The sequence below is a fragment of the Spea bombifrons genome, chromosome 7 (genome assembly GCF_027358695.1).
Source record: "Spea bombifrons isolate aSpeBom1 chromosome 7, aSpeBom1.2.pri, whole genome shotgun sequence".
NCBI classification, from domain to species: Eukaryota; Metazoa; Chordata; class Amphibia; order Anura; family Pelobatidae; genus Spea; species Spea bombifrons.
In genome coordinates, this window is record NC_071093.1 from 32,844,475 (window position 1) to 32,865,877 (window position 21,403).

The 21,403-nt window shown below is 37.4% G+C and overlaps 1 protein-coding gene across 2 annotated transcripts in view; it reads right to left on the minus strand.

Moving 5' to 3' along the window:
• UBE2F (ubiquitin conjugating enzyme E2 F (putative)) overlaps positions 1 to 21,403 on the minus strand; it is an 81,994-nt gene that overhangs the window by 12,760 nt on the left and 47,831 nt on the right. For both annotated transcript variants that reach the window (XM_053470752.1, XM_053470753.1), the window contains exons 6-7: positions 19,195 to 19,265; positions 15,810 to 15,867 (exon numbers count right to left, since the gene is read on the minus strand). In XM_053470752.1, coding sequence (XP_053326727.1) covers positions 15,810 to 15,867; positions 19,195 to 19,265 — 129 coding nt within the window. The remainder of the gene's footprint in view (positions 1 to 15,809; positions 15,868 to 19,194; positions 19,266 to 21,403) is intronic.

Below are 21,403 nucleotides of genomic sequence, written 5' to 3' on the forward strand. Positions count from 1 at the left end.
GAAGGGGGGGTAGGGAGGGAGTGGGTAGATCGTGAGAAGGGGGGAGAGGGTAGATCGTGAGAAAGGGATAGATGGGTTGGGGGTGGGGGGGCCCTTAACAGATTCTCGCACCGGGGCCCTGAGGTTTCTAGTTGCGCCCCTGGAGATAAGTTTCTGTATTTTATTTTGTGTGGTTACAGAGCACCCCCCAACTGTTATATTGCTCCTTTTTTTGTAGTAGTGTGACACCAGAGGATGTGGTGCTGCAGGTTTTTCATTTTACTGGGCGCAGTGTATATTACTCATATAAAAATATGATTACGTTAAGAAGTGGAATGCTTGCAAATCAATGGCTGTACAGAAGATAGAGTGGTTGTTTGTAAACTATTTACAGTGTGTTCTGTACTAACCTACAAACCAATATGAAGGTTCAAAACACTATGACATAAGATATATTCAGTTTCTCTTTACTGCAAACATACGCATTATGACATACTAGTCTGGTCTGGGGAGGTGGGAATTCTTTCTAAAGAATTACAATTTAATGAGGTCAAGTATCCTCAAACTAGCCATGGCTGTCTAGATATTTCAATGAAAGTGCGTGTGTGGAGTGCTTGGTGTGTATGATGCAACATACAATCCATGTACAGCCCACTGATCCCCTAAACAATTGCCCAGTGATCTACATGGCTAGTTAGGCTCAGACCACCTTTCTTCCCTTGTCAGGGATGAAAATAATTGACGGTGGGACAGAGATCTCAAATCCATTGAATGGGACTCTACTTAACCTTTTTATGCTATTCTCTATAGATAATAGAATCTACCATTCAAATGTGAACACAGAGTATACTTTCCTACTCTTATATCCTTTTTAGACAATTGTCTGGTACGACACACTGTGTATTAAAGACATTAATACAATTGTAGGTCTTTGAAGAGCACACATAAAGCTAAAAGAGCTGCTTTCAGCTTTAAATCTTGAGGGGGGACTCTAGGAGCTAGCGGCTTTGATCAGCAAATCAGATAGAATGCAGTAAATGGAAGCAAGGTCTAGAGTAAGTTCTCTCTGTACCAAGCTCTACTTCACCGGCAAATGTGCTTTTACATAAAAACAAACTATACGAACATGACCTGAAAGGAATGAGCACTCTTTTAAACATGCCATAGTGTAGAAAGCAGAATGTTAAGTATTACAGTTGCTTATTCAAGATGAATAATGCATATGATGGATGACTTATCAGTGATGCCAGTTAATGGAAAGTTTTGAAGTAAACAGGAAAATAAACAGAATGTAATAATGAAGAAATAACAAATATAAAAACAAGAGGAAAGAGGAAGAGATCTCACCATGTATCTAGAACCACATGATTTGATTGGAGATAAGGGGTTTGGCATTTGACTTTGTGTGGTTACCATTTTCTTCTCATTCTGTTGTACTAACTTGCACTTTATGGTCTTTCTTTAGCCGTTTTTGTTATATATCTTGTTTATATATGGATTAGTCGCCTGAGTGTAAGCCTCATACTTTTTCAAATATATCATAAAATTAATATGTTGTCTATTTGTAAAATTACCGAATTTACTACAAATTATACTTTATCCAAATGCAACAGCGCTGTTAACAGTATGATCTTAGATTCAACGTTCCATTTAGTATTCTTTTTTTTGGAATTTTCAGAGGAAAATTCAAACAGTGATTCATCTCTGCTTAATTCCTTCACCTTAGCACAGTTTCCAATGTGCTAATGTGAAGGAATTAAGCAAAGACGAATCACTGTTTGAATTTTCCTCTGTATTATGTCACATAAAAACGGAAGGGTCTGCATTCCCAGAGGCAGAATTGGAGGTAAGTATATCACGTGTGCAGAATTGTTTTCGGAGGCACACATCTCCTGCGCGGCATTGAGCTGGGGGTTGGTAAAGGGGCAAATGCACATCGGGGGTCCTACAGGAACCACATAGCTAGCATTAAAGTACTTCAGCACTGCACAGAGTAGATGGGTATTTTGTAGAGCCCACTGCAAACAAATGCACATTCTCCCTATATTCAGCACAATGTCATGCCAAGACTTTGAATTCAACAATACGCTTTGGTTGAAGTAACTGCAGTTCTTTGTGTTCATGTTATACATAGAGTGGCTTTACTAGAATAATGAGGATGCATTAAAAGTGTTATGCTTGGAGAGTTAGAGGCTAACACAATCATTCCAGATGCACCAATGCTTCTCAAACCGAAGAGGCCTTACTCAACACACACACAGGTGTCTGCCACAGATAAAGACTTGCTTTGTTCTAATACAGAACAAGCAAAAAAGGATGCTGTAAACCTGTCACGACCATCATGTACAGTTTTGAATATTCTTGCAGTAAAAAAACAAAAAACTGAATAATGGTGAGCGGGGGAACACATGGAACCATAATGTTCTTGTAATACCTCCAATTTCTGGTATAGAGCCTAGAACAATCAACTTCAGCTCCCCAGCACCATCAAATAAATGAGATACAATTAATTAATGGTGTAACAACAGAAAATATGGTGCACCACACATGATCACGGCATTATAAAAATGTGAGCGTCTGAGGTACAACTGGATAAAAATATTCTAGAACAACCTGGTGTTACAAATAGTATGCAATACATGTGAAAGAACAGCAATGAGCTCTTCTTGCACAGATAATGAGTATTCCTAATATCATGGACATGTCCACAGCTACCTAATGAGGAACAGGGGAAAGTATTTACACAAAAAAAGTTGTCTTTTTTTTTTGTAAGCATAATAAATTACACAATTCACAAAGGGGAACAATTTAAGTGACCCTTTTAACATAGAAACAATGCTAATGCTGCAGATTAGCTGTTGTGGGGTTTGTTAGTCTAAGCTTTTACAGGGATGGCATTAAATAGAAAAAGATTGGAATGACATTTTTATAAATTACAGTTTTAATATAAGATAAAACAATACATAAAATGTAATATTGACATTCAGTATGATTAAAAATCCTTTTTTAATCATACAGAATGTCAACATTACATTTTATGTATTGTTGTATCTGCTTACTTTATTAAAATGGTAATTTATAGAAATTTAATTCCAGCCTCTTTGCCTGAAACTTTTCACAGCCCTATCATCTGTTTATATCTTTATCCACTCTTTTAGGGGCATTGGGAATGGACCTCTTTGGTGAATTCAGCAGTTTATCTTTTCCATTCCTTTTCTTCCCTACGTTCTTTTCTAGTATCTCACTGGCACACATCTATACTGAATTTCTCATGGCATTAAATAGGACTTAATATTAGTTTCATTCAAGGTTATATAACGTCTTATTCTCTTATAAAAGGAAGAAAAAACAAGACAACTAAAATGTACGCAGAAGGTAAAACAAAAGTGACTTATGGATGATTTAGGGGTTATACATTTAGGACAGCAAATCACCCTCCCTCTAATATGGACTGCCTTAAAAAGTCGGAATTTCAGGTTAATTTCCATAAAAATGGTACCATTCTAACCATTTTTGGTTAGAATATAAGAACCGTTTGGCTGATGTTCCGGCAAACAAGTATAGTAAGCTACTGCTAATGTTGCCTAAATGCAGGTTATAAATATACCACCTATTAATCCTTGACGAGGATTTCTTGTAAGTGATTTATAACCCGGAGGTTTATTATAGCTACTTGGATCCCTATTTGCCAACCAACGTCATCTGTAGTCTGCAGGGAATGAAAAATGGTTGCCCCCAGCAACAGTGATTTGTTTATTTTAATCTTATAAAAAAGATGGTAATGGTACGCAAAGCTAAAAAGCTATCAAGTTACCTTCACACAGAATTTTGACAAATGGATGTTACGCTATGCAGTCCACAGACTTTAGTGATACTTTTTAGTGGACTTTCAAGACCCGATAAGTCCCTTTTTCCAATATAACGATCATATTGCTGAGGTCTTGAAAGCTGACTTGAAATGCGACTACTACTTGCATTATGAATGGTGTTGGTGCAATAAAAGGTATAGCTTCTCTGGACTATCTTATCTAGGACTAATATGACAAGATCAGTTTTATGCTACAGTGTAAAAGAAATGTATCTACCCCGACAAGCAGTTAATAATTTGGCAGTGCTGTCACTTAAGAATGGACACTTCTCTAAAGGATGGTTGGCTTGTGGCTCTGTAGCCCTTTGGGCAATCACTAGGCACTATGGCTGAAGGCATCAACTTTCGCCTTTAAACAGGCTGGAAGAGACTGCCAATGTTTGCCTCAGAACAAGTGACTTATTTTAATTTCAATTTACCTCTGCACTTAGCTTTACAGCATAGAACAGCTCTATTCATTTGATCACACAAAGCCCTGCAGGAGCCGCTTTTTAGCTCTGACAGGAAATTTCAGTGAACCAATTGTATGTAGTGGGCTCAAAGTCAAGTGCTCGGGCAGCGGCCACCTCGGAGGGAGGCTTGTGTGACAGAGGCTGAACTCAATAGCAGAACAGTCGAGCCTGCGGGGAGCTGCGTGGGAAATATCTAGGATGCCCCTTTACTTAAACAGCTTCATCTTTAATGCGGATAGATATATCAGCCACAGCTTTTCCAAGAACTAGCACAATTTTCTAGAAAAGACACTCATGTAGCGCTATGTCCAGTACCAGATCACAATGTTCTCTTCCGGTTACTGTTCAAGTTCTCCATTAAACATAAGAAATAAAAAAACAAGTAAGTGCATGTAAGATGTGCAAAAATTATAAAGTCAAGCTAGTGACAGTATGAAATGCGAATATAAAGAGAAACAAGCCCTTTGGTAGGAGACAGATAATCCCAGTCTGGCATAGTGATTAGTTGGTTTATTTTTTATCATTATTTCAAGGCATCAGCAGAAGTAACTTAACTTACACCAACTCAGTCTGCAACTTTATTATTAACTGTTGAGCTTAGTTGAACAGGTGGTCAATTTGGACATCGTCAGCATCTCATCAGGTTGCTGCCAAGTTGGTTGACGAGTAAGCCAGTTAAAATGGCCATTAAACATTGGTAGTAGAGTCCATGGGGTGAGTTATTTAAGTCTATCAGTCATATTGAGTCCAACACTTTAATTAATTAAATTAAATTACAACTCAATATGATGCTTGCATTTTTGTCATGCTTACTCCATTGCGGACTCAAATGAAGTTGATGCTTTCTGTGTAGATCCCATAGACAGTTGAAGCTTACAAGATTATATGCATACACACATATATACACATACACCAATCAGTCATAACATTATCACCACTGACAGGTGAAGTGAAAAACACTGATAATCTTATCACAGCACCTGTCAGTGGGTGGGACACATCAGTCAGCAAGTGAACGTTTTGTCCTTAAAGTTGATGTGTTAGAAGAACAATGGGCAAGCATAAGGATCTGAGCGACTTTGACAAGGACCAAATTGTGATGGTTAGATGACTGGGTCGTCATCCAAAATCACAGCTTTTTGTAGCTCAAAATGCTGAAAAAATGAATGCTGGTTCTGATAGAAAGGTGTCAGAACACACAGTGCATCGCAGTTTGCTGCATATGGGCAGAGCGGTCCGGATACCCAAGCTGACTCCTGTCCACTGCTGAAAGCGCCTACAACGGACATGTGAGCATATAAACTGGATCACGGAGCAATGGAAGAAGTTTGCCTGGTCTGATGAATCATGTTTTCACGTGGATGGCCGGGTGCATAGCTTACCTCGAGAAAACATGGCACCAGGACGCATCCATGGAGGCCCCACCTCACAACCTACAGGACTTAAAAGAATCTGCTGCTAATGTCTTGGTGCCAGATACCAGAGCACACCTTCAGAGGTCTAGTGGAGTCCATGCCTCAGCGGGCCAGGGCTGTTTTGGTGGCAAAAGGGGGACCTAAGCGATAGTAGCCAAGTGGTCATAATGTTATGGCTGATATATATATATATATATTTAAACATGATTTCAATGAGAAATTGTAACTTGCATTGCTGCATTAGTGGACATTTGCAGGAACAAGATTAACAGGATAAAAGCAATGACAGAAAGAGTAATAGGATAGGATGAAGATGCAAAGTGGTTCAGTGACCAAGAGCAGAACCGTAATTCCAAGATAAAGCATTAAACACAAGAAACGGTAACTATCTTAAAAGGTATAATACGAGTTAACCTTATTGAAGAAATGGGGGAAAATATCCAGTATTTTGTGAAAGGAGTGGACACAGAGCCTTATTTGGTCTGGCAAAAGCTAGGATATACTTTAGTCTAGGCTAATGAACAATGAACTGATGATATACTGTAAACATATGAATGAAAAGATTTAAAGCAGGTACACAAATAATCGTAATTAGAAAATTATGACAGCACAATGGTAGACAAAGCAGTTAATGCAAGAGATGCCAATGGTCCTCAATACACATGGTGACAGCTTAAAGGAAGTGATCGCATACTATTGTAAATATGTCCATACATACACACATACACCTATTTTGCTGCATCGTCATCAGTGGGCTAAAGGCAAACTCAATATACCTATACATCATCGTTTTTCTGTAATCTGTCTCATTAAATAACGAGCATTTGGCTGCCAAAAGCGCATAAAGCCTTGGGATATTCTATTCATGCCACTAAAATGTTTCCTTTGTTGCATGAACAAGGCAGGAGAGATTTCAGAGTCTTTTGTTTGCCCGCTGTTTGTTCATTTTATGCCTATGAAAAGCTTGTTTCCTTGGCCAGGATTACTCACAGGTAAGTTCGGTTTATATGATCATCTGTTTACGCAAATCTCTGCAATGCCTCATCAGAACCTGGAGAATCAAACCTGACAACACATCCCATCTCTTCTAGTCCTTATAGGTCTGACTTTTTTCTGTAACTACAGCTATCAGCAATATCTCGCTTACTTTTAAGCAGATACAGCGCCAGATGGGTTAGTAGAAAAACTCTTACATCCATCGTGTATTAAAAGGGTAAAGCCATACCAAACTGTTGTGAATTAAGAGTGCTCTATTTAACAAATAAAAAGGTTGAAGAACATTTTTAGTACTGAACGCACACTAAAGTACTTTAATATTTATTCTTCAACCTGTATGGTCTCATTTGCAAGGGGGGGTCTTTAAAATTTAATGGGACCACTTAGCTATTGTGTACATTAATGTGCATATAACAGCTGGTATGTGCCTTTATATAAAACTAAACATCCCTTTCATTTAACAAAAGTATGCCCAGTTGTGAAATGTAATACTTGTATTTATTTTGTGTAAAAGTTTGGCAAAGGCTCACAGCACATGTACATGTATTCCAACAACTCTTACACCTCCGCCTGGAACACTACGCAACCAGTACAATAACAAACCCAGTAAATATATTTATGTTATTACATATTTATAAATATATATATATATTTTTTTACTATTACGGTATGGAGTGCCATCTGGGACCTTCCTCCATAATCTTATTGTTAATGTTTTCAATATCTCCTGGTAAAGCTCTGTAATGCACTTCGACCTTTCATGCTCTATAAAAAATATCTACTTGCATTCCACCTTAATAACCGCTCTACAAAACATTGTAAATAACATCTACTTTCTGCAACCCATCCTGTCACTTAATACAACTTTGCTCTGTAAGCTTTACTTATTGTGCTATAAAATTGCCCCTTCCTATTTACTAGTATGCTGTTCTTACTATAATTTAAAACAAACTTCTTTTCATTGAATAAGTAAAATAAACCTTTTTAGAGCAGGTATCGAATGTCTTTACTGTTTGACTATGAATAATGCATGCAATACTGCATTTACATTTAAGTTACCTTTAGTAGACTATGAGGAACAGCACCTAAGCCGTTACTGATCAGATATATGGCAGGGATTACACCCACTACAAGAAACAGAGACAACTGCTCTATCCAAACACTTCACAGAATCAATTTGCTTAAACATTCAGCTGTCCATTAAATCCAAGACAACTGGGGAGGGAAAAACTAGTTTCTATATGTGAACGGCAGCCCTGTTTTTCCCCAGCATCTGGAAAAAGCACAGTTCAAAGGAATCCACTCTGCAGCTTTCGTGGTTTGGATACTTCTCACTTTACTACATTCAGAGGCAGGGCAAGAAGTATTTTTCTCAGAAAAGAAAGCATTTTAATATCTAATTTTTTAATGTTTCATTACCGCACACTTTTTTAGTATATGGCCATTTTTTAGTATAGTACCACAAAATACACTTAAGATTTTAAGGAAATGGATCATTTCAACAGTACTTCACTATTGCAAGTGGAAAGTCATGAATTTCAAATGCATTCAACAACTGGTAACAAGATAGAGTTTACATATCTCTCCATATCAGAAGCTGATGATCAATCACTTGCACAGTAACGCTGATTGTGCCTGTGCACATGGTGCAATATACACTTCTTATGTGCTGCTTGTCCTTAACAAAGAATTGTCCAAAATCCTACATTTTGAACTTTGTTTCCAAGTAAATCTACCTGCAATGGTGCTTACAGATGAAAAAACATTATGTGTACAGTATAGGGAACAGTATCTTGACTTCCAATGCTTGTGAACTGTAAGACTATTCCTCACTACTACTAACTAATGTCTACCTCATTGTTAAGACCTTGATTGTTGTTGGTTGGTTCAGGCAGCCTTTATGAGTAGATGAGGAGGAGACCTGGGAGAACTTCAGAAAATGGGATTAGATGATGATGGCTCTGCACATACAGCCACTTATTTCAGCATCCAAGAGCTAAAAAAAACTTTACTCACATTAAGCTAAAATCTGTGACAGTGATAGAACTGTCCATTAATTTTACAGAAATGGTGAAACTGGATGCTCTCAGAAAAAGTTCCAAATATTGGTCTGCGGGAGGACTGCTACTGTAGGCAAAATTCCGCAGATTGTATATGGATCTATCATCTATCATTTATGCTGTGACATAATCAGACTCCTTGACCTGGTTTGCTAAGGTAGGTTGAGTAGATCCGTTGAGAAGAAATGTTTCTGCCTTCCATTATTCTGTCTGGCACAATACATAAAATAATTATCTAACTGAATCGCTAACCAGCAGAGATAAAACTTTACTTTTAGAAACCGGCATATCTAAAAGGTTAACCATTTTTGTGACAGATGGTCTAAGTAGCGCATTGTTATTAAAGCGAATTGAACAGCTCCATTTCCGTGACATTAGGAAGAAATGTAGCAGCAGGTAATTGGGATTTTTGTATATGCCATTGTGCTGTCACCTCATTATCAAAGCCGTCATCTAACACGCAGTTTGAATACACAAGCAAAGCCTTGCAAGCTGGTATTATCTGACAGAAATGTCTATACACGGGACAATAAGATCAAACAAAGATATCCTCCTGTTTTCTTAATGTAAATAGAAGCCAGAGTAAAGAACAAAACTTAAAGTGAACTCATCTCTAATATTTCCTATACTGGATTCTATATAGAGCCTATCATAATGGGCAGTTATGTGTTCTACAAAGAGTTATGTTTCTTTCCCTCCATTAATCAAGTGGATGGATTTGTGGCTAAGTTTGCAGTTTTTATTCTTACAGGTTTTCATAATCTGCTTTTGTGCAGTCTTAAGCAATACCTTAAGCTAGGAGGACATAATGCTTTAATCAATGGAGTATGGGATGTCAGAAAATGATCCATATTTTTCATAGACTAAAGAATATTAGGTCAGGACAATGCGGAATGTCATCAAGAAATGCTAAGCCATAGAATGTGTGATGTTTACACAAATAATATTGCTATATAATGGCAGGAATTCAAATCAGCTTTTTCTATCTATAATGTTTTAAGCCCCCCAACACATATGCAAAATAAAATACACCATGTATTCCAAACTATTGCTATATCTTGTGCTGAATACATTTCCTTACCTAACTTTAAAGTGATAGTTGAAAAAAACAAACTCTAAGACCTTAATCAAGGCAAAAACAATATTATCCCTTTCTTAGCCGGCACAAATACCAATCCAAGTATAAGACAGCAAAAGGGATTTAAAGGAAGTTTAAATGGATAGAAGAGTGTTGCATAGTAGGGTGTGCAGCTGTATGATGCTGTGCACACATCTGGATGCCCCCAATGTTTTTACCCATAGCAGCAAGGTCCAGGGTTGAACTTTGGAGTCTTTGGAAAGCATGCTGAGGCTAGAACTTCAGGTCCAGTAGAATGTATCAATTAACATTTTTGCAAACTACATCACTAAGCACTTTTGAGATCAAAAGAGAGCATTAAGCATATACACAGCCAGAGAAGGAAAGGAAAATGCTTATTGGGTCTTATGTTGAAGCTGTAATTAAAAGACTCCGTACGTAGTGTCCAGGACATTCTCGAGATTATGCGCATGGAAGGACTTATGCAATATTTACTGGACTTCAAATTACAAGTTGCACTTGGGTTGCCAGCTATTTAAAGTGTTATCAGTTTGCTTTGCTCGCAGTGACAGATGTGTTATGAACCAACATATGTGGATTAGAAGAAGAAAAAAAATAGGGGATGGGAAAATATGCCAAGGCCAGCACTGAGGTCTGTTTCATATGACATTGACCGGATATGACCCAGCATAACAAAGACCTTGTTAGAGCTTATACGCAGATACATTTTGACGTACTGCAAGGAGAGACCATAATATATCACTGAAAGCTTTTAAGGGGAGGCACTGGATATGAAGCAGGCACAGAAAAAAGAAGAGAAATCAAATATTACAGATGTGTATAAAAGTACCTAATAGTAGGTGTCCACATGCCCATTAGGATTTATAACAAATCAGCTACAGTTACAATCACAGATACTACCAACAATAATTGTGATTAGAAAAGATCCCACCAGGACCGGGCTGGGAGTCTGGCACACCGACAGCAGTTTCTGATACATCTCCCACAAATTGCAAACTTCACAGTATGCTGAAAAAGTGTGGCGCACTGCCAGAGGCCAGTGATTTGTTGGCCGCTACTCTTAAAGTGCCAGGGCCAATCTTTTGTCCCAGTCTTTAGTTACAATACAGTATAGCAAGTCATGAATCAAGAAAGCAAAGCTCTTCAACATGATGCAACAGCTCGCTGGGAAGCAGAGAAGGTTAAAGAGAACCATTTATTCTCCTTTCAAACACGTTCTAAACGTAACATGATGCTAGCCATGTTCTTTTAACACCCTTACACAGGGCCTTACAGGTCCATTAAATATTTTCCAAACTATCCTAGCTCCGCGGGTAAAGTTTCCTTGTGCAGCTGCTCTCTGTCAGTGTTATAAGGACTTATACTGAAGAGAACAACTGAGAGAGTCCTTGATTTACCTTGATATCATTGCTTAAAAATTATAGGTGAATTTCTAATAACAAAACACGAAACTTGTTTGAAACCCAATCTCTGTGTCTCGTGACATTTCAGTGTGCATGTACACAGCACATCAGTGACCAGTTTTGGCTGGATATATAAGCTAAATTACCAGCTTTACACAAAGATAAACCTGTAAAATGATATCAGATAACTTGTGTTTGCCTGGTAATTGCTACGCAAGTCATTCGTTAACAGAAGATGTCCTACAAACAAGATTTCGGGTGCTCCACTGGTGTCCTGGGAACTCCTAAGACATGGAGAAGGAGGTTCATGCACCACAGGGAAGACTTGTTCATCTGACAGGGTTGCACACTGATTAAATACAAGACATGATGTCTTCACACAATCTCTAGGGTACAGATGAGTAGAGGTCAGCCACAACGGAGGGAAATGCTAAAAATCTGTTTATTAACCCCTTAAGGACAATGGGCGGTCCCAAAACCATTGAAAACAATGCATTTTGAGCCCGTACATGTACGGGCTTTGTCATTAAGGGGTTAAGTATCTTTGTTGATGCTTGTGATGCACTGGTGACTGTCACTATCATGCACAGATGTTAATTTGGTACAAAATAACAAGATCCTCCTGAACTACAAAGGACTGTCTTCTACTGTTTTCCAAACACAGTGTGATGGCAATCTAAACCTGTAATTCCCTGTTCCAATATTTTACAAGCTTTCTCAAATTATATGACCCTTATAAAATAAGTTTCCATAAAACATTCATATCTATGAGGATAAACACTCCACTAATGACTAGATCCATTGTTTCATGATAGTTAAAGCCTCTGGAAGAGATAGATGATTTCATTAACTAAACCGTGGTGATGAATTTTGTGGTCCTGTCATATTAATTCATTCTAACTTTCACCATGATCACTTTCTGTTGCTTCTTCCAGACTTCTGTACAGAGATGAATTTCGGCAGCACTTCTCTAGAAGAGAACCTGAGGCATTCTCCAAAGAACATGAACTCAGACAGGCATCCTATTTAAAGCATTCATTCAGATGAATTAAGGCATATACAAAATGTACATGTAATGTCCTTAAGTAAGAGTATAAGGGTAGCTCTTTCAATCTGTATAACTTGCAAGGATAGTGGAGGATAATCATGCTGTTTGCAAGACAACCATTTTCTAAACAGGATTGTTAATGATCATGTAGTGTGTCAAATAAAAATCGCTGCACACTCCAGGGACCCCAAATAACATGTAGGAAATCAGTGGGAGGGTAACCAGTCCCCTTCAATACCTTGTTACCCCTGCATATTTATTCTTGAACCATTTAGGGTTTAGGGCAGATAGATTGCTTTATAGTTCCCAACGAAATCTGTTTCACATGTATTCTGCATCAGAGGTAAACAAATGGGAACAGTTTCATTGCCCCTTCCTTGTATAGGCATATTGCAGAGATGTTTTGTTGCTACAGATGGTTACAAAACACCTTGAGGCTCTTTGCGGCTGAGCGTTTCCACAGATACTGTACTGCTGGCTAGACCTAATTTTACTGCATGCGACTGTTAACATGACACAGAAGGCAGCCCAAAACTGCCATATTTCTTCTGTAAGTATGAATGTTTGTATTTAGTATTTTGTATTTAGCACAAGCAATTGCCTCCTAGGGTCAGAAGGTTAGTGGATAAGAATACGTCTTTTAAATCACTAGGCTAGGCACATCATCAGCCCATGCAGGTGACCTTAAACCACAGCTATAATCACAATGTTTCAGATGACTACAGACTTCCATTTTAAATAAGGTTGTGACATTAAATTTTGGTTTTAAAGAAATGAAAATGAAATAAATATTTCCTTCTGTTTTTCCTTTCTATTATGTCACTTGCATTTCTAGTTTCCTCGATTTTCAGTACTAAGTTCTTTCTCAAAAGAAATCTTGGCTTCAGAAGCATATGGTTATAGCTAAATGAAAATGAGTGGATTTAAGTGTGAGTGTGAAATTTCTGCCCAAAATGGCTATGGTTATTCTATGCAATTCTGCTTTCAGCTATCATATATTTTTAACCTTTTAATATAGATCTGCTGAGTTGTAAAGATTTAATTGGCACAGAAACCAGGAGGGTGGGAGCATTGATGAGTGCTTAAAGTGGCCAAAGCCCCATAAGAGACAGACTTAACTTTTATACTGTCATATTAGCACTACATGTGACCAATTGTAGTTTTTCGGCTCTTGAGCAAAGTTATAACCTGTAATGTGAGTGAGACGCTATATTGAATTTTTTGACTGGTGTTGACCTCTACTCCTCGCTATATTTTTAATCTATACCGTCCCAAAAACTGTATTTTAGTACTGTGAATGCAGCAAGTATTCAGTGTTAATCAGGGTCCATGATCATCCGCGATACATATAAGAAAACTTCCCTCCCTCGGTCTAGTATATGAAAAGGGATCCTTACTTCTTGACCTCTTATTCATACAAAAGGAACTGTAAAATGAGGAGAAATAATAGGGGCCAAATAAGTACATATCACAATGGAGACATCCTCCACAACCTTAAACGTCAAAGGAACTCCTTGAAGGTTTTCCGGAAAGTCAACTAAGATCTCTCGCTCTTGAATACCATAAATGCTTTCAAACAGAAAATATCAGAATGTGTTTTCCCAGAGAGAGGAAGATTAAAACAGCAATGAACACTTACAAAGGGATCTAGGAGAGATACATCACACATATGGTACACAAGCTTTCAAGACCATGTGGTTGTAAAATAACTTTGTTTCACTGGCGTTAAGTACAGAGAAATCATCAAGGGTGTCCTTTTAAGGGTCACAAGCATTACTTTTTCTGAGGCATAACTATTCTTTATACCATTAATTTAGCTCTATAAACACAATTAAAAAGCCTAATTTAACCAGTTTCTGCAAGCAAACACCCTGAAACAGAGAAGAATGAATCATGGCGCTACAGAAGGGTGACCTCTGGGTTCTCCTAAGGGGAGATGGTATAAAGACGTTGCTGTGTCAACCTCAACAAAATGACTAGGAGCACACATTTATACATTTTTTTTTAACACATTAAAATGCTAAAATGTGGACCTACAAGAATAATGTAAATTTAATAAAGACATACATAACATTAAGGTTAGAATATATAAAAATGTCAACATTTGAAACAGATTAACAATTCTAGAGGTCAATATGAGACTAAAGATCCACGATCTCCTTTAGGAATAGCATCCTTTTATGTACATCTTCCCACTTAGTGACTGTAAAGCACAGGCACGTTTTGGCAGCGCTGTAGGGACAAAACTGAGGACCATGAATCATAATCAAAGAGATGCCACTGGTGTAATATCTCTCCTCACATCATAGTGAATGTTCAGGCTGGTGTGTCAGTTGTCATGCCGACAGACCGGAATGCAAAGGATTTGGTGGTTGGAAGATTATATTAAAACATATGTGTGGGAAGCAGTACTTACCTTGTATATTTCTGCACACCTTTTACACATATCTCCCATGTATGTGTACATTTGTACATACACACCACTACTTACCTTACTACAAAAAAAACTAAATTTGTGATATACTTCTTGGACTTGGCTTGTATTATTTTAGGAGACTGTGCATGAGGCTCTAGCACTAAAGATTTTGTATGTAAATATTTTCAAATATTTGCAGCACCATCCTAGATGCTCCCACCCACACAAAACAACACAAAAATCATATTTATATCAGAACGTGAAACAGAATCTAGGGAACGAAACAGTTTACCTTTAAGAAAAATGATGTAAACGCTAAAGCTTACGCAGTAATACCTCAAGAGTTATTATGCACTGTATAACTAAAAAAAATTCTATAGGAGCAATGTATGTTCCTTTTAGAACATATAAGAAAGATCTCCCTTTATATTGTGTGTCTCAATTGGCATGGTCAGAATAGTTTTGGATCCCTTCATTGCATTGCTGTGTGGAGTATTGTGTTGCTACCAAATACATTCAAACTAAAAGTGAAACAAGGGCCGTCAAGGAGAACAATTGCTCTATGGGTAGATCTTTGAGTCAACCAATTTTAAGACTTCGTATGAAGTCTTAAAGGAACATAAGGAACATTTAGAATAAGCTAAACTGACTAGAAATATTGCACCTTTCTGCTCAAGCCAGTAGTGCCATTTTCCAAGAACTGTTCCGCTATCACGCGTTGAGCTCCATTTCAGGGAACAGTCCCCAAAATAATATTCACTGAATGTTTTAAAGCATATAGGACTCAATTGCACTTTTAGGCTAATATGTGCACAAATCCTATTGTTAGAAAATAGCACTTCTGTCTGTTTTCATCCTCTCAGGTTAGAGTTGAAGTGTCAAAAGGCCATCCAAAAGCAAAGGTAAATATGTTTTTTATGTGGATAAAATACATAAATGTTTTGATTTTCCTTTCTTTAAAGTCAATGCAATTTAAGTATTTTGCCTTACACAAAAATTATAGCACAAAACGTAAGTACATATTGATCTAGTATTAAATCATTTTTGTCACATTGTACGCTATAGTGCCATACCTTTAATGTTCTTGTGGGGGCCCAGCCTGTGCCATCTATTGAATGCTCCCGCAGTAAACTGAAAGAGATATATATATATATTAGGCATATTCACAGCAATGCTACAAGAACTACATCTCCAGCTGCTGCCCATGGATAAGACTTAAGAAAACGGAAATTAGGATGTACTCAGCCTTCAAGCAGCATCAAAACATTGGTTTCAACACAAACACGCGCGCGAGCGTACACACACACGAACACACACACACCTGGATACCCTTAGGCAAGGAGTGTGTGTGAACACGGTCTAATAGATAGACGGACACAAATATATTTCAGATACAAAAAAGCCAGAGTATTTGCATGGCTCTTCATGCATAGATAATGCCCATAGCATATACCTTTGTTAAACAGATATGCAGATCAGCACAAATCTATATCTCATATTTATGCACAGGTTGGCACAGCTTACAAAGATTAATATAAATTCTACAAACCTAATTTCCAAGCGTATTCATAACTATTGTACCCTGACCAAAATGTAGACAACTGTACTTTTACATGACTGCACTTATTGTACCCTCATTGTATTATACTATAAACTGTAAAGCAGTAAGTACAAAATGTTCAATATACATACATACAATGGTATAGTCACACCATGTAGGAACAAAAAGGAGGAATGGTGTTACCCCAGGTTAAGAAGCACTCCAACATCAAGTATGGATTATATAAAGCATCCATGCAGAGTACTGACTACATACATACATTGAGTACAATTATATCTATCTAGACTGTCTTTAGCGTATAAAGGTGCAAAAGAAAAGGCAATGTGGTGTACAATATAACAATTCAATTACAAACACGTGTAATCTTTGTGTGAAGCCGGATTAGTTACTGAGGCGCTCTGTAATTTCTCTACATCAAAAGGCATGATCGAACTAATTACTTAAATGTTATAAGGGAGCCATTACATTAAATCAATAGGTTAAAACCTTTTCTCATACAACAGAATGCACTGTGCCTCTAAATCAGCAAGAAAAAAGACTGAATACAGCATTTAGCATTGTCCAACTTTTCTGCGCCTTGAAATTGTGTTCAGATATAAAACGCATTACATGTGAAGCAGCAGAGAATGTATTTTTCACACCATGTCACAGTATACTTTGTCTCAGCAATATCACAGAGTTTATCATTGTCATCACACATGCACAAAGAACATTTATAATATAAAACCAATAGACGGTAGAGCTTACCATCAATCAATCCTGCATTCATTTAGGTGTGTATCAGAGACTTTTCAAACAAGTCAAAGAGACGGTAACATTCCAACTTAACTTGAGCTTATATGGAGGAATTGTATTTAAAGAAATGCATATATAAATATTAGATAAATAAGCCTGTGATACGGTGGGCACAGTGGATGGGATATTCTTACACATCAAAAATTCCTCTGGAAACCACATTTGGGGTATAAACTGTTTTACTTAAAGGTACCAAGCAACCCTCAGGGTAGGAAGAACATTACCTTGACTGCCTTTTCAGCCGTAGTTCCAGAAAAAAATGACAAACAATTGTCCATGACTAAATTCGGATTGGGACAAATAAATAAAATCCACCGTTAAAAAGTTTCTTTCCATTGGTTTGTTTTCTAGTCAGTGTCCAGGATTAGCAACCATGCTGCTCTTGACGTGCTAGAAAGACCAACTATCCAATTACAATTCACCTTATTTATGTGTCGGCTATTTAGCTTTAGAAGTCAGTAGCATAGGGTTAAAGTTAAAAAGAAATGTTACATACTTTGCGGCATGCCATTTTTAGGAAAATAAAATACATATGGAAACAATACTGAACCATCCAAAAGTAATTAAACCCACTAAAAATACAAGATTTTTGGTAAACGTTACACCACACAAAACACTTTGAACTTCTATATGCTTGCAAATGTATTCATTGTTTTATCATTGTGTAATCTGAATGCAATTGAATGGTATACTACAGAGGTGGCAAGGTTTTGTAAATCAAGCAGAAGCATCAATATGTGCCAAGAATCATTGGCATATTGACTAATGAGGGCAACAGCGCCTGGTGAGGTACATTACAACCTCATTTTGTCTCCTTTGCCCCTGGAAATATTAATGTGAAAGATGTAACCTGTGCAGTGCAAGAGGGTTATCAGCACAGCATGTACAGAACATGTATGGCCAAAAGTTACCACCAAAATATGTCTGCAACACAATGTACTGCTAACTACTTCATTTTCCATAACATGTTTGTATAAGGAGGATGCAGGTCACAGAATACAAAACAATATAGAAAAACCCAAGCATGCCAAGGAATATCAATTAAAAAGAAGTCTGGACTAATTTTCAGGAGAGTGGATGTAAGAGATATAAATGGAAATTGTTTTGGATCAACTGAATTAGCTGTGCGGGTAGAATAAACCTATAAAGTACGACAAAGGAATATAACACACATAATGTGGCATTCACAAAAATGCACATTTGAGATGGAAATGATTTTTGTCTATAGAAAGATCATTAATGTAACACTATCCACATTAGTGGACAGCAAATCCACTCTGGAGTTTGAAATATAACATAGATACTGGTGTAAAGGCAATTCCCTTTGCAGTCAGAATAAACAGTTCCAGAAGACATTTTTAACAGTATTTTGTGGGTCACTTTGACTTCTCGATGAATAAAATGACAAATTGCAGCAGGTCATATTTGAAGCAAGTAAATATAACTAGCCTCATTACTGACGAAGCTATGACCTCAAACATAGTATTTCCAACTGAGAACAGTGTGACTGTAATAAGAGATGTTAGTGTTTTGCTCATACAAGCAAAACAGCACCAGCCAGATAAGGTGCCTGAAAAATGTTTAAAAGGTTAGTGCTTACTTCACATCCACCACCTTCATGTCCATGTGATAAGCATGGAAAAACGCGTGGTCCATTTTTTATTTATTTTTGTTTGAATAGCTCTACCTGAACAAATACAATTCTGCTGATTTCTCCCTTTTTGTTCCTACTTTTATGTGCTGTGAATTAATGTAAGTTAACTTGCTAAAAGCAAGCATTCCCAGATGGGGTGCTGCTTGCCAGCAAATTAGAAGCATGCTGGTGAGTTAGCTTTGGTACAAAAACACCTAATACTGTTCAACAGCAAATTACTTGATTTGAATGGTGGAATCACCAGACCATTACAGTCCTTTACTGACAGCATAATAAGAAATGATACGAAGAAAGAAGGGTTTCATGTCCCTTTCACTGTAGTATAGCAGTGACTATAGTTCTGAACATATTCCCAACTTACTGCTAACTACCCTGAGTAAGTAGAACACAAGACAACGTTTTAGGACTTATGGTTCGAATGCAGATACAATACAAACCCACTAAATACCTTAAACAGATCTCGCCAGTCTCAGTGATGTTGGGATGCCAGATCCTCGTTAAGCATTTCACTTTTGGAGGCTGCACAAAAAAGAAAAAAAAAATGGTGAGCTGATAAGAAATCAATGGAAAAACATTTCCCACTAAGTCACTTGCAGTTATGATGCCCTCCAGATGAGAACACAAATATATTACTATAATGCCAATTAGATGTGTATAAAGCACTGGGAACTGGACTGAATTTTTATACCGCAGACAAAACTTAGTAAAGTGTTAATGCTTTCAAAAATAGACACGTTAATAGTTTATTATTATCATTTAACAAAATGCAAAGTGAGCGAACAGAAGAAAAACCAGAATAATCAATTATTGGTGTGAGCAACCTTTGCCATTAAAACATCATTAATATTACTAGGTACACTTGCACAAAGTCAGGGAGTTATATATATATATATATATATATATATATATATATATACATACATACACATGTATTTGCAAAGGTTATTTCCAGCAACCTCTGCAACCAAGTCTATCTGCTTTAGACATCCCATTTTAACTCTAATATGTACATAATGACTTGCCCCAACAATACGTTTGCACCCACAGGATTTAACCAGGTTGCAGCCACAGTGGTCTCCTCTCAGAGTCTTAGGTCACCTGTTGATCCTCCCATTTCCATTTCTCTTTCATCCTCCTCATTATCTCTCCTTTCTATCTCTTCCCTTGTTTCTCTCTCTCTGTTATATTTATCTTCCCACCTATCTCTCATTCTCTTACTCTATCCCCTTCTCCCCCTTTTTTATCATCTCTCCTCTTTCTGTATATATCCCCTCCTCTCTCTCTTTAATCTCTCTCTCTCTTTAGCTCCTCCTTTTTTATCATCTCTCCTCTTTCTGTATATATCCCCTCCTCTCTCTCTTTAATCTCTCTCTCTCTTTAGCTCCTCCTTTTTTATCATCTCTCCTCTTTCTGTATATATCCCCTCCTCTCTCTCTTTAATCTCTCTCTCTCTTTAGCTCCTCCTTTTTTATCATCTCTCCTCTTTCTGTATATATCCCCTCCTTTCTCTCTTTAATCTCTCCCCCTTTTCTGTGATCCTGCTTTCTCATTCTAGATTTTCTTTTACATTATCTCACCACTTCCATTTCTCTTTATTTCTCCTCATCTTCCCCACTTCTTACTATCACCCCCTTTCTCCCCATCTCCCCTCATCTCTCTATTTCCTCTTCTTTTTCTCAATCTCTCTTTTTCTGTATCTCTCCCGTTTGTGCCCATGTCCCCCTCCATTTAATTATCTCTCTCCTTTCTCACTATGTCTTATTCATTATATTTCACATCTTTCCCTTGTCTCTCCACCAGTAACTTAGATATGAAGTGGCACACATTTTTACACACACACTCTTATTTGCACAGAATTACACACATATTCAAACATTCACCAACATGCACTTACACATACACATTCATGCTCACACGCATTTATTCATACACATTCATACTGACACATGCATCCATGGTCACACACACATACACAACGCTCGCACACACATACAGAACAATACAGCTGAGAATCCTCCAACGTGCATTGCTACCTTTACGACCTATTTGCCATGCAAGAGATGTGTTTGACTGCTTGAAGCCCACTGACTACCACTGAAATCAGCCAATCGTGGTGCGAAAACCACAGAGCACAGAGGGGGCCAGGAGATGCAGCTTCCACTGAAAGTACATATTTTTTCTTTTTTTGGAAAAAAAAAAAAGCATTTGAAAGAAAAGGCATTTATTATTGAGTGGGGGCCCCATGACACTAGAATGTCTCTTAAAGAAACTTGTCAATAAGTAAAAAGAAACTGGGATTCAGAGAAATACTCTCCATTTTAACTTCTTTTTCGAATAATGTGTCCAGACGATATCAAGATAAAATATAACACTTTACTCTAGATTTAATTAGTCACAGGACAGTGGTCTAGAGAAAAATAAATGCCACGCGTACATACACATATTCATTGCACCTGAATATACTCACTGAATAACCAGGCTTGAAATATCTATAGAAGCAGAGTGTGGTTTGAAATTTGAATGGGAGCTTAACGCATGACCCGTTTCAACGGTTCCTTATGTACATTGATGTGCAATCAGGGATGGATTCAAAATTAATATTAAGCAAAAAGAGATGAAATCGGGGATTGCTGATGATTTGCCTGTAAAACCTTTCT